Genomic DNA, 14,787 nt, shown 5'->3' with positions numbered 1-14,787 from the left:
CACACACACACACACACACACACACACTCACTCACCCTTCCCAAAGACACCATGCTATGGAATAGACAGGGACCTAGGCTTGAGACCTGGTTTGGGGGAGGGAAAGAGGCAGAGGAACCTCAGCAATCTGGAAACGGCACGCAGGCCCAAGATCACCAAGGAATCAGTGGCCACACAGAATCGGGATTCAAACCCAGGCAGTCTGAGTCAGAATCCAGGGCTCTGCTGCAGGCCCATGTCAGAACTGGAAGAGCACTGCCGGGTGGATGCCCCAGGTTGTGGTAAGGAGCCAAAGTTTAAAAGAATTTAAAGAGAGAAAACGCAATGGCTTTGCTGATGCCCAACTTCCCGCGTGTGCACGCACATGCACACACACACACTCACATGCACTCACATACATACGCTCCTACACACAGACACACATACCGCACATGCATGCAGACACCCACACATCTTTGCCGCACATATCACACACTCACACACACACACACACCCCGTAGAGGGCTTTAGACTCCTCAGTCCCCGTCCCTGGTGGGGCTTTCAGGGGGCATTGGTGTTTCCCGAATGTGTCGACGCTGGTGGGGAGGACTGGAAGGTCTAACTAACGCCTTCTTGGGTGTCTCCCCAGGCCTCCAGGTGAAGGGCAGGCCCCGAGTGCAGACCAGCTCTTCAGGAATCTCCTTGCGCTTGCATCCCAGGGAAAATTCAGGACCCCAGGACTACGTGGCCCTCCCCTTTCCTGCCAGGTGCTCCTTGGGATTCTGCTCAGCACCCTCTGCCCTCTGATTGGAGGGCCGGAGGGCAGAGCAGAGGTCCAACTCCCCGCCAGCGTGGCGTGTGCGCCTCTGGACTGGGCTCTGTCCTGCCTCCTCCCCAACCCTGCCCGCTGCCCCTTCAGCTGCTTTTTACCATCCTCTGCCTTTAGGCAGTGAGCTCCCTGACAGCAGGCCCTGTCTTTTCTTAAATGCGTGTCCCCAGCACTGAGTGCAGTGCCCGGCACAAAGTCAGACCTTCAACAACTGAGGAATGGTTCCCCTTCAGGAGGAGGCCCTTAAAATCCCATCATCAAGGAGTTGAATAAGGAATCCGTCAGACACAAGCGGATGTGGGCAGGGCTTCGCCCTGTTTCCCAGGACCGAGCTCGGAGCACGCGGGATGTTGTGGTGCCATGCCTGGAGTCCAGGTCTGAGGCGCCTGGGCTCAGATCTCAGCGGTGCCATGCACTGCCTGTGAGACTTTGGACAAGTCCCTTGCGATGAAGCTGACTTGCCCAGCCTCGTCTAAACGTGCGGAGTGACAGGAAGCTTTGTCAGATAACGAAAACCTTGCTTCCTTAGCTCATACTCTGTGTACGTGACTGGCCCCGTCCTGGAGCCCTTTCTGCGTGTTTTGTCTTCTGTAAAATGGGTATAATGACTTCCTGCCTCGTGGGGTTGTGAGGCCCAAGTGAGAGGAGTAAAGTACTTTGCCTGCCCCGGGTGCTGCTCCCCGAGATGCTTCTTGTGAGCGTCCTCATTATCCCGATTATAGCTCATCTCCATTTCTAGCGGTTGCCAAACCCTTGGCTACAACCCACAGGCGCCCCCAGAGCCCCAAGTCACCTGGTCTCATCCGGTCCAGCGTCCTCCCTGCCCCACATCGGTTACAAGCCCTGCTTCCAGCCTGGCCCCACGCCCTCGCCCCAGCAGCAAACCCCCATCGAGATGGAGCCGGGTGCAGCCTGTCTAGGGGTCAGCCTCAGAGAGGGACGGCCTTGGAGGCCCAGCCTGCTGATCTGCCTCTGCTCCAAGGACCCTGGGGGCCTTTCTATCTCAGCTGATTGGAAGCTTCTCATTAGAGCCCAGCCTTGGTGAGCAGGGACTGGCTTCCTTTCCTCTGCTGTCCCCAGGGTTTGGTATCCAGTAGGTATGCTATATATGCACAGTGCTGTGTATACAGTAAGTACCTAATAAATGCATTTCCAGTCAGTCATCACGTGCCCCTCTCAGCGCCGGATACCCAATTCACTCTGTCCAGCCAGCTTGTTTATAAATCCCATTAATTAATCATAACAACTAACATTTCTATAGCACCCCTACTATGCATCAGGCCCTAGGCTAAGCACTTTTACACTCATTTTCTCATCTGACCTTCACCACAACCCTGGGAGGTAGGTTAGTCCACATTGTTATCCCCATTTTACAGATGAAGAAACTGAGGCAGACCAAGGTGCGCGGTGTTGGAGGCTGGATTTGAACCCGGGTCTCCCTGGCTTCAGGCCCTCACTCCTTCATGGCAGACAAGGAGGGTGGGTTTGCTTGCCGTGTGCCCCACGCCTAGACCAGTGTGAGGGTGCCGAACCAACGTTTGCTGACTGACTGACTGATGGACGGACGGAGGGACACATCCTAGGCCTCCCTCCCTTCCTGCCCCCCGCCAGCTCACCTGGGATGATGAACCAGTTCATGTAGTTGAGCAGGTTGATATAGCAGAGCACGGCAACAGCCCCGTAAGCCCTGCAGCGGGGGACGCCTGGGGCACCCCCGGGCCCCGGCAGCTCCAGACTGGCCTGGGAGGCCACTGCTCCATACAGGCGAGGGGCTGGCTGGGCTTGCAGTGGGGAGGCTTCTCCCGGGCCGGGGCTCTCCATGTCACCCCTGTGCGGAGCAGATGCATCTACCCCAAGGGCCCCGGAGGCAGCCTCTACTGCCTCCCAGCCTCAGGCACTTCCTGTGGTCCCCAGCCACAACTGCTGGGAGCTGAGCTCTCTGCACACTCCTGGGGGCGGGGGAGGCCAGCGGGGCCAGCCACTTCCCATTGCGGGCCCATGTCTCCTCCTCTGAAGACCGAGGCCTGCAGAAGACGATGCCGGAGGCCCCCTACATCAGCAGTCCACATTTCAAGCCTCCTGCAGAGGAGGCTCGACACCTTACAGCCCCTCCCCATGTCCCTATACCCGTCCATCCTTCCCCACCGCTGCCCTATTCTACATTCACTGCCGTGGAGCCCTCCCCAGGGCCTTGGAAGGGAGTAGCCCCCTGTCTCCCCATGTGACTCACGCTGCCCTTGGGACCTGTCCTGAGCACTGCAGAAGGCACCGTCCTACTTGGTACTCCCATTGGGCTGCTGTCCTTGCCTCCTCTAGACTGGAAGCTCCCTGAGGGCAGGACCATGTGCTCCAGAGTCACAGCAGGCTGCACACCGGAGTGGCAGAAAGTATGTGGCCTGAAATAAACCGGGGCCTGGGAACTGGCCACTTGGGGTTCTCAGCTGTCTTCCCTCTGCCCTCCTCCTCCTCACCCCAGGAATCTTCTCCCCATAAAGGCAGGAGCCAACGCTCTTCACCCACCATGGTCTGGTGGTCTCCAAGGGCAGAACCAGCAGCAGTGGGGGTGGAGGGGTGGAGGGGTGGGGGGTGGGGGGTGGGGGGTGGGGGGAGGAGTGACTCCATATTGGAAGAACTTTTTCACAGTCAGAGCTATCAAAGAGCTGGGGGATGGGGCTGTGTCTGGAGGTGGCTAGTTCCCCTGGAAGGAGAAGCTCATTGAGTGAATGGGGAATGAATGGGGAAGCCCATTGACTTGGGCTTCGAGCAGGGTCTACATGTCAGGTATGATATAGACGGGATTCTTGGTCAAGTATAGGCTGAACCAAATGGCCATGGAAGCCCCTTCCACCTCTGAGATTCTGCAGTTCCAATGGTTGGCATATAATTGTCAAAACATTCCCCCCGAATGTTGTGTTGACTTTAAAGAGCACATGCCAGCCGCTGCCCCGTCTTGGGGCTTGGGAGGGGGTCTCCCTGAAGCCAAACAAACTCAAGACCTCGGTAGTGCCCCACATGGCACACTCACACTCCCCCACCCCTCCCCTCTGTTCTCCTGAACTTGCTGGTGCTTTGAGAACATTTTTTCATCCTTCCTTTTCAGAAGCATCAGCCCTGGGGCCGGAGGGCTAGAGGGCTTCGCCATTCCTTCAGGGGAAGTGGGACAGTACTGGGACCACCACTGACTTGAGCATCAGGAGACAAGAAAAGGATGGGCGGTCCCTGGGGCAATCTTTTTATCACAGCAAAATGAATCCCCAGTCCTCGCAAATATGGCAGCAAAGGGCAGTAGGGACCCAGAAGGGCCAAAGCTAGGTGAGAACTCAAGGAATAAACACATCGGCAAGTCCTCCCCTAAACGCTCCACAGAGAACTTTGGAGCCAGGGCTGCATGCTCCAAAGTTTTTGGATTGCACGCCCCAGCAGGAAAAGCACTTTTTAGCATAAGCCTCGACGTGTGCACATTTACCAATTCTTAAGTTATACACATTTGCTAATAAGCATACACACACATAATAGAATTTACACAAAAAATAGCGACTATAAAGGACGGGATGAAAATGAAATAATCCTCCATCCTAGAGATGATTGAGTGGGGAGGGGGCCACAGTCAAGACCCCCACTTCAGGAAAACCCCTTTGGCAGCTGCCTGGAGGCTGGATGCAGACTTTAGCCAGAGAGACCAAGAAGGGGGCCCGAGCGAGAGGCAGCATGAGAGCAGAGCAGAGATCCGCCCTGAGTGGTGGATCCGAAAGTGGACAAAGGGGCAGAGCCATCGAGACTGGTGGGGCATTGGGGATGACCCTGAGAGTGAGCCTGGGTGCCTGGAGGGGGAGGGTGCCCTCCACAGGAATGGAGGAGTTTGGAAGTTGGGTCGGTTGGGAGGAAAGATCGTGGAAGAGCATCTGCAGTCTCTCCTAAACTAACCAAGCCTGTTCATCTTGTCCCACCCAAAGTGGAAAACTGGCAGAGGGGGGAGGCTCTTCTTAAGTGATCCTGGCCTCAAAGCCCAGAGTCCGCCCTACAAGGGTTGGCTGACAAAGCGTGGTGGCCTGGAGAGGGAGGGGGATTTTAAAGACTGAACGTGTGCAGCTACTGAGCCAGGGTTTCTTTTTCTTTCTTTTTTTGAAATTAATTTATTTTTAGTTTTCAACATTTGCTTTTGTGAGATTTTGAGTTCTAAATTCCCCCCTCCCTCCTCTTTCCCTTCCCCAGGACAGCATGCAATCTGATATAGGCTAAACATGTATAATCATATTAAACATATTTCCACATTAGTCATTTTGTGAAAGAAGAATCAGGACAAAAGGGGAAAATCATGAGAAACAAAAAAAAAGAGAGAAAATAGTCTGCTTCCATCTGCATTCAGACTCCATGGTTCTTTCTCTGGATGTGGATAGCGTTTTCTATCATGAGTCTTGTGGAATTGTCTTAGATCCTTGTATTCCTGAGAAGAGCTAAGTCTATCAATATTAGCCATTGCACAACATGGCTGTTACTGTGTACAATGTTCTCCTGGTTCTGCTCACTTCACTCACCATCAGACCATACAAGTCTTTCCAGGTTTTTCTGAAGTCAGCCTGCTCGTCATTTCATATAGCACCATAGTATTCCATTACGTTCATATACCACAACTTGTTCAGCCATTCCCCAATTGATGGCCATACCTTCAATTTCTGATTCTTGGCCACTACACAGAGAGGTACTATAAATATTTTTGTACATGTGGGTCCTTTTCCCATTTGTATGATCTCTCTGGGATATAGCCCTAGAAGTGCTATTGCTGGGTCAAAGGGTATACACATTTTTTTTTTTTTTGCTTTTTGGTGAGGCAATTGGGGTTAAGTGACTTGCCCAGGGTCACACAGCTAGTAAGCGTCAAGTGTCTGAGGTTGGATTTGAACTCAGGTCTTCCTGACTCCAAGGCCAGAGCTCTATCCACTGAGCCACCTAGCTGCCCCTGGGTATGCACATTTTTATAGCCCTTTGGGCATAGTTCCAAATCACTCTCCAGAATGATTGGATCAGTTCACAACTCCACCAACAATGTATTCATGTTCCAATTTTCCCACATCTTCTCCAACATTTATCATTGTCCTGTTTTATCAAGTTAGCCAATCTGATAGGTGTGATGTGGTACCTCAGAGTTGTTTTGATTTGCATTTCTCTAATCGACAGTGATTTACAGCACTTTTTCATATGACTATAGATAATTTTAGTTTCTTCCTCTGAGAAGTGCCTGTTCCTATCCTTTGACCATTGATCAATAGGGGGATGGCTTGTATTCTTATAAATTTGACTCAGTTCTCTAGATATTTTAGAAATGAGGCCTTTATCAGAGAGACTGGCTGTAACAGTTCTTTCCCAGCTTTCTGCTTCCTTTCCAACCTTGATTGCATTGGCTTTGTTTGTGCAAAATTTTTTCAATTTAATGTAATCAAAGTTATCCATTTCGCGTTTCCTAATGTTCTCTATCTCTTATTTGGCCATAAATTATTCTGTTCTCCATAAATCTGACACGTAAACTATTCCTTGCTCTCCTAACTTGCTTATAGTATCAGTCTTTATGTCTAAATCATGTACCCATTTTGACTTTATCTTGGTATATGGGTAAGATGTTGGCCTTTGCCTAGTTTCTGCCATACTCTTTTCCAGTTTTCCTAGCTGTTTTTGTCAAATAGTGAGTTCTTTTCCCAGGATCTGGAGTCTTTGGATGCATCAAACAGTGGATTACTATAGTCATTGACTACTGGGTCTTGCTTACCTAACCTATTCCGTTGATCCGTCACTCTGTTTCTTAGCCAGTACCAAGCAGTTTTGATGATTGCTGCTTTATAATACAATTTAAGATCTGGAATGGCTAGGCCACCTTCCCCTGCATTTCTTTTCATTAGTTCCCTTGATATTCTGGGGCTTTTGTTCTTCCAGATGAATTTTGTTAGTATGTTTTCTAGCTCTATAAAATAATTTTTGGTAGTTTGATTGGTATGGCACTGAATAAGTTAATTAATTTAGGTAAAATTGTCATTTTTATTATATTAACTCTGCCTACTCATGAGAAACTGATGTTTTTCCATTTATTTAGATCTGTCTTTATTTGTGTGAAAAGTGTTTTGTAATTGTGTTCTTAGAGTTCCTGGGTTTATCCTGGCAGGCAGACTCCCAAGTATTTTATATTGTCTGCAGTTACTTTAAATGGAATTTCCCTTTCTATCTCTTGCTGCTGGGCTTCAGGGTTTCTTTTCCTAGAGGCAGCAAGAGGCCTGAATCAGAAATTCTCTTGCCACAATATCATGACCATTTTTCTCACAGTACAGTGGTTAGGGTTCTGGACCTGGAATCAGGAAGACTTGAGTTCAAATCTAGCCTCTCATACTTGCTAGCTCTAAGACCCTGGGCAAGTCATTTAACCTTTGTCTGCCTCCGTTTCCCATTTTGAAAATGGGGACAAAAATAACATCTATCTCCTAAGGTTGATGTGAGGATGAAATGAGATAATATTTATAGAATGCTTTCAGTCAGTCAACAAACATTTATTAAGTGTCTACTGTGTGCCAGGCACATGTTAAGCGCTAAGGATACAAAGAGGCAAACGCTAGTTCTTGCCCCCAAGGAGCTCACGACCCTCCCCAGGGGGAGACAACAGACAGACAAACGTGTGCAAGCAAGCTAGGGACAGGATGAAAAGGAAATAGTGCAGAGAGGGAAGACGCTGAAATTCAGAGAGATGGGGAAGGCTTCCTGCGGAAGATGGAATTTTACTTGGGACTTGAAGCCAGGGGAACCAGGAGGCCGGCACAAGGGGGAGAGTATTCCAAGCAGGGGACAGCCAGAGAAAATGCCAGAGCCAAGATATGGGGGAGGGGAGGGTCTTGTTCATGGAACGGCCAGAAGGCCGGGGTCATTGGGTTGAAGAGGACACATGGGGGAGCAGGGCGTGGAAGCAGGTCATGAAGGGCCCTGAATGCCAAGCACAGCATTTTGTATTTGATCCTGGAGGCCATAGGGAGCCCCTGGAGCATATTGAGTAGCAGAGTAAAATGATCAGACCCGTGCTTTAGGAAAATCACTTTGGTGGCTGAATGGAGGGAGGGCTGGAGCAGGGAGAGCTAGTGCAGGGGTCCAGGTGTGAGGTGCCAAGGTGGGGGGAGTGTCCAAGGAGAGAAGGGGGATGGTGAGAGGGAGTGAGGAGTCAGGTTGACTCCTGGGCTGTGAGCCTAAGGGGCTAGGCCAACGATGAGCCTCGGAACAGTGCTAGGAAAGTGAGGAGACAGTGAGACTCAGGAGCAGAGAGAATGAGGTTCTGCAAGCCTGAAAGTACTCTGTACAGGCAACTGGAGCTGGATCAGCTCAGAGAAACGGAAGGTGAGCACATCTTCACCTGCAGCAACGGCCTTTCCAGATCTACCAAGGCTGAGCAGAGGGCCACTCAACGGCCACCGGGGAAGATGAAGGATGAGGCAATTTTGCTTCCAGCCACAAAGCGACTGGGACCAAGCACTAATGCGGGTGTGTGAGTATCGCCATCTTCTTAGAGATCTTGACCAGATGGAAAGTAGCTGCTGCAACGTGGAAGCCAAAGGATAGCCGAGGATAGCCCTGGCCAGGAAGCACAAGCTCGCCTTGCCAAGCAGCAGAAAGACATAGGAGCAAGGCACGATGTCGGTGCACAGAGCACCTGTATTTTCAAAACAATCATGGAGGAGGAGGGGATACCACGAATGGTGGCGTAGCCATGGTAGATGGCGCCTACTGGCTTGCTGTCCTGCCAAAAGCCTAACCCAGGGAAATAGATCAGGGAGAGAGTGAGGAAAGCAGACAATGCATACGGGCAAAGAGAACTCCAAATGCACAAACTTCTCTTTCCTTCTGTCTTCAAGAAGACATCAACCATTCGCTTGATTCCGGTGCAAGAAAAGAAGAGAGGAGGAGTCGGGGCAGCCCAGCTTCCCACCAGCCATGCTGGGCAGAGAAGGTGACCATCCGCCACGAGCAGACGGACATTGCCAGGTACAGGCGCCATCTTGGCATCCGTCCGAGACCACTCCATGGTTAACAAGAAACACTGATTAAGCACTTACTGTTTGCCAAGCGCTTCTAGGAACACTGAGCGGCTGTGATGAGAGAGAAGAGCAGGAGGGGTGGAGACAAAGTGAGACTCGGGGGGCAGCTGCCTAACCCTTCTGAGACCATGCTGGGAAGTGGCGCCCAGCTCCCAGGCCCTTCCTCCTTGTTGCTCTGTTGCTTACAGATCAGATCCGAAGTGAGACTGCCTTCCCTCAATCTATGCTGCTCCACACGGGCCAGGAGAAGGTCGGGTGGAAGCAGTTTTGTTTGTTACAGTTTTCTTTTCCTGTGTCCAGTAAAATGTGTGTGACCACAGCGCGGATTGCTGATGTAACATAAATTAAAGTGTTAGTCACACTGGAGGAAATTTCCTGGACCGGGTCAGAGCAGCACCAGAACGTTAACATTTCTGAGCAATATTCCATTTTCATACTCCTGGATCAATATTGACTTGAGTCAGCTCCCAGAGCACGCAAACCCTGCAGCCCCAGGGCAGTGGAAGGGAAGAAGTCTAAGAGCCCTGCGGCGTCCGTCCTGGGGCTGCTGCTGCCTTTGGGACACTGGACGGCCTCTGACCAAACCACGTGAGCGGTGGCTTGTGTCTAGAGCCACCTAGTGGTCACTTATGTTGTACACCCCCTTGATGGGTGGACTGAGCGACAGCCGCCTTTCCTGTTATCTTGTGAAGAGAAGGATGTGGGTGCTTGTGCTGAAGCACGTCACTGTCACCTGGGCTTCTCTCCAAGCATTCCCAGGGATTGTGCCTCCGTCTTAGCGTCAATTCATGAAACAGCAGGGAGCAAGGCGTGGAGACACAGGCTTCAGGCTCCACAGCCAGTACGTGTCTGGGGCAGGTTTTCCAGACCCAGCTGCCTGAGATCCAGAGTCAGAAGGGACCCCCAGAGGCCACTGACATGAACAAGAGCCCCCTCTTCATGGCATAGATGAGGAAAGGTCCAGCCATCGCCTGAAGCCTTCGGGTGAAGGGGACCCAGCCACCCCTGCAGGCAGCCCCTTCTACCTGGGGAGCACTCTCACCATGGGAAGTTTTTCATCAGCTTAAAATTGTCTGCCTCTTTGTGACTTCCATCCATCATTCCTAGTTTTGTCCACGGGGCCAAACAGAACAAACCTAACTCTTCTCTCCCGTGACAGCCCTCGAGCGCGGCTGTCACGTCACCCTGAGACTTCTCTCTCCAGACCACACAGGCCCAGCACCTTATTCTAGGGCGTGGGCTCTTCACCGACCCATCGGCCCTTCCCTGGATGCCCACTCCTTTGTCGACGTCCACCCTAAAATGTGGCATCAAGACCTGAACACGAGACTCCAGGGGTGGTTTGAGGAGGGTAGAAGACAGCGGGATCACCTGCCTCGGCCTAGACACCGTCTCTCTCATGCCGTCTGAGGTCACTGCAGCTTTCTTGGCTGCCAAATCTCCCTGGTGGCTTAGGTTCCACAAAATCTCGATTTCACTTCCTATGTAGCCACCCTCCCCCACATAAGCAAAGTTGATTTACTCAAAAAATACTCCAAAGGATCTTTGACCTCCCTGACACGGCGCTTCCCTCCCACGATGCAGATCGCAGCCCATCCTCACCTGCCCGTTCTGTGCACTCCCACCCAGGCCGCTCCATCAGGTTGCTGGGAGGGTATCCCCCTGAGATCCTAGTAACCTTTTTCGGTTCCTCCTGACCGCAGGGAGGCCCGCAGAGCTCTCAGACTTTCTGCCCTCACCACACCACCGCCTCTGTCTTCTCTTCCAATCGCACACTTCCCTGAGGACGTCCTGATGCCGGCTCTCTGAAGGCACGCACCGATTGCCAGGGGCAGGGGCTCACGCCCGCCGGCGCGTGTCTACATTAGCCTCCATGTGACGCACATTTTTAATCCGTGGGCTCCCAGGTTTACAGCTGCAGGGACCTCAGAGGTCACCTCGTCCAGCCGTCTCATTCTGTGGATCAGGAGACAGTGCCGAGGAAGCTCAGTGACTTCCCCGCAGTCGTACAGATGGGAGTAGAGTTCTCCGGAGACGCCGCGTCCGAAGTTTGGCGAACACACCGAAACGCTGGTAGAATGTTGGTATTTCAAAGGTGCGTGTATCTGAGAGGAGTTTGGGGTCAGTAAAGGGCCTGCACAATTTCCTGTAGGAAACCCAACCTGCCCTGTTCCTCCTACTTCATTTTGGGCCCAACTGGCTGCCCACTGGGGCTGGCTGGCTAAGCTTTCACTGAGGGGAGCCAAGTGGAACACTTCCCATTTCAGGAGATCACAGGATTTCTCAGTTATATGGCAGCTTAATGGCCCTGAGATGCAAGCCATCCCAAAGTAGGACATCCCCCTCCACCCAGCGAGGGGCCTGCCCCTTTCCCAGCAGTGCATTTCACCTTCAGAGAGCATGAATTCTTAGGAAGGTTCTCCTCACACCAAACCTAATGTTCCTCTTTGTAGCTTCTGGTCCCTGGGGCCAATCAGGGCCAATCAAATCCCATAGCTCTGCTGTGCTCCTGGACTCTGCCCAGCTCTGGCCCAAACATCCCCAAGGCCTTCCACTGACCTCAAGACCTCTTGTGCCACCACCTGCCTGCCCCAATACCCTTGGCTATTTTTTACTATTAATCTCCATTCACTCTCATCTTCTCTGAATCAGTTTAAAGATACTTGAGGGATGCTTTTCAATGTACTTGAAAGGACAAGATTCCAAAAGAATAAAATCTGTCATTAGCAACTTGATAATCCTTGCCCGCAGCGTCCTAGAGGACATTGGCTGTCGGCCCATCCACCTGCCCTCTAGAGCATCTCTAGAAAGTCTTTCTGGACCAGGCTGTTAACAGGCAAGTGGATGACGAGCGGATCCTTAAAAACAGACAAAGTGAACAAAGATGATTCCCCACAACAGACCAAGGCTCAGCATCGCACGTGCACATAGTAGGTGCTTCCTAAATGCTCATTGACTGACTGTGCTTCACAGACAGGTGACTGAGAGGGACAAAGAAGATCATTATGATTGTTGCAGGGTTTTTTCAAAGTGATTGATTCATTTCATCAAAACCCCTCCTGGGGGCAGCTGGGCGGCACAGTGGGTAGAGCTCCAGCCCTGGAGTCAAGAGGACCTGAGTTCAAATCCGGCCTCAGACACATAACACTTACTAGCTGCATGACCCTGGGCAAGTCACTTATCAAAACGAAACAAAAGCTCCCCTCCTGAACCTGTGCTGAAGTGGACTCAAAACCCACTGACTGATTGCTAACACTGGGAGAAGCAGAAAGTTGAGGGGTATGTGCTGGAGAAAGGCTTTGCTGGCAACCTTCAGGACGTGGGCTGACGACATCCCAGTGGCCAGTCAGTCCATCCAGCCTGGAGAGGGAGGCCGGCTGGCCGGGCGGCTGGGGCCGGTCCCAGCTCTGCTGCTACACCTCTGCTCAGCACTTCAGGCAGATCCGTGATTTATGGGGGGACTTAACCCAGGGCCACATAGGACTCGGCCCTCATGAACTGTCGTCTGCCCCGGGGAGGCAAGGTCCCAACACGCAGAGCCCTCCGGGCATCCCAGCATGGATGCTCGCTGCCCGACACCATCTTTTGGGGAGGTCACCCCTCCACCTTTTGTCTCTCCACTGTTTTCTGAACCAGCCTTAATGGGACCCTGGGGTCCGGATGGAGGCGATGCCTGGCCAGACATCCGGCAGCAGGAGGCTAGCCCAGCAGCGGGTGCCCAGTCCCCTCAGAGGGAGGGCCAAGGGACATTCTCTGGGTGCAACTGGGTGGGAGGGGAGAGGCGAAAAGCCCTAGAGAGAGATCAGTCTTGTGGGGCTTTCTTTGATAGCTATGATGTTTGGAATAAATCTTTGAAAGGAAAAAGAGAGCCTTGGACTGGGGCTCAGAGGCCCGGAGCGCTTATCCTGGCCCAGTCCCTAATGCACGATGTGACCTTGCTCCAGTCCTTTTCTCTTAGTGGGCCTCAGTTGCATTTGATGAGCTTCCTGGCCGTCTTTGTAGCAGGAACCGGCCACCAGAGGGCACTAGAGACCAAGAAGAAAATGGGTGTACGGCGTACCTCGTTTTATTATGCTTTGCTTTATTGAGTTTTGCAAATACTGCCTCTTTTTTTTTTAAACACATTGAAGGCTCGTAGCAACTGTGCATCGAGTAAGTCTCTTGGAGCCGTTTTTCCTCCAGCTGGAGCTCATCTCGTGCCTCTGTCACATTTTGGTCATTCTGGCAATATTTCAGACTTTTCCATTATCATTCCATCTGTCGGGGAGATCCGTGGTCAGCGATCTTTGATGTTACTGTTGTAACTATGCAGGGACACCATGAACAGCGCCCACATTAGACCGTGAACTTAACTGATAAATGTGCGTGGTCGTTCATGGTTAGGCCGAGCTAATATAATAAAAATGACAATTCCACCTAAGCTAATTTACTTATTCAGTGCCATACCAATCAAACCACCAAAAAATTATTTTATAGAGTTAGAAAAAACAATAAGAAGATTCATTTGGAAGAACAAAAGGTCCAGAATATCAAGGAAACTAATGAAAAGAAATGCAGGGGAAGGCGGCCTAGCCGTTCCAAATCTTAAATTGTATTATAAAGCGGCAATCATCAAAACTGCTTGGTACTGACTAAGAAACAGAGTGGTGGATCAGCAGAATAGGTTAAGTATGCAAGACACAGTAGTCAATGACCATAGTAATCTACTATTTGATAAAACCAAAGACCCCAGCTTCTGGGATAAGAACTCACTCTTTGACAAAAACTGCTGAGAAAACTGGAAGAAAACATGGCAGAAACTAGGCATAGAACAAAATCTCACATCATATACCAAAATAAAGTCAGAATGGGTACATGATTTAGATATAAAGGCTGATACTATAAGCAACCTGGGAGAACAAGGAATAGTTTACCTGTCAAATCTATGGAGAACAGAAGAATTCATGACCAAACAGGAGATAGAGAACATTACGAAAAGCAAAATGGATAACTTTGATTATGTTAAACTGAAAAGTTTTTGCACAAACAAAGCCAACGCAACTAAGATTAGAAGGAAGGTAGAAAATTGGGAAAGAATTTTTACAACCAGTCTCTCTGATAAGGGCCTCATTTCTAAAATATATGGAGAATTAAGTCAAATTTATAAGAATACAAGCCATTCCCCAATTGATATATGGTCAAAGGATATGAACAGACAGTTGTCAGATGAAGAAATTAAAGCCATCTATAGTCATATGAAAAAAATGCTCTAAATCACTATTGATTAGAGAAATGCAAATCAAAACAACTCTGAGGTACCACATCACACCTATCAGATTGGCCAACATGACAAAACAGGAAAATGATAAATGTTGGAGAAGATGTGGGAAAATTGGAACACTAATGCATTGTTGGTGGAGTTGTGAAATGATCCAACCACTTTGGAGAGCAATTTGGAACTATGCCCAAAGGTCTATAAAAATGTGCATACCCTTTGACCCAGCAATAACACTTCTAGGGCTATATCCCAAAGAAATCATACAAATGGGAAAAGGACCCACATGTACAAAAATATTCATGGCAGCTCTTTTTGTGGTGGCAAAGAATGGCTGAGCAAGTTGTGGTATATGAATGCAATGGGATACTATGGTGCTAGAAGAAATGATGAACAGGTTGACTTCAGAAAAACCTGGGAAGACTTGTATGGTCTGATGCTGAGTGAAGTGAGCAGAACCAAGAGAACAATGTACACAATAACAGCCACTTTGTGTGATGACTAATATTGATAAACTTGACCCTTCCCAGCAATACAAGGATCTAAGACATCACCAGAGGCCTTGTGATGGAAAATGCTATCCACGTCCAAAGAAAGAACGATGGAAGTTGAATTGCTATTTTTTTTCCTCTCCTGGTGAGTTTTGTTTCCTCTTTCTGATGGTT

At 50.3% G+C, this 14,787-nt stretch overlaps 1 protein-coding gene across 2 annotated transcripts in view; it reads right to left on the bottom strand.

The window, feature by feature from the left end:
- The window catches only part of SPNS3 (sphingolipid transporter 3 (putative)), a 67,423-nt gene extending 64,767 nt beyond the window's left edge, over positions 1 to 2,656 (bottom strand). For both annotated transcript variants that reach the window (XM_027848890.1, XM_027848891.1), the window contains exon 1: positions 2,425 to 2,656. In XM_027848890.1, coding sequence (XP_027704691.1) covers positions 2,425 to 2,629 — 205 coding nt within the window. In that variant the 5' untranslated portion in view covers positions 2,630 to 2,656. The remainder of the gene's footprint in view (positions 1 to 2,424) is intronic.
- Between the last annotated feature and the right edge of the window lie 12,131 nt (positions 2,657 to 14,787).

The sequence above is a fragment of the Vombatus ursinus genome, unplaced genomic scaffold, assembly GCF_900497805.2.
Source record: "Vombatus ursinus unplaced genomic scaffold, bare-nosed wombat genome assembly UNPS02006874.1, whole genome shotgun sequence".
In the NCBI taxonomy this organism is placed as follows: Eukaryota; Metazoa; Chordata; class Mammalia; order Diprotodontia; family Vombatidae; genus Vombatus; species Vombatus ursinus.
Note: the sequence above shows the minus strand (reverse complement) of the source record. Positions and strands in the feature narration are given on the sequence as shown.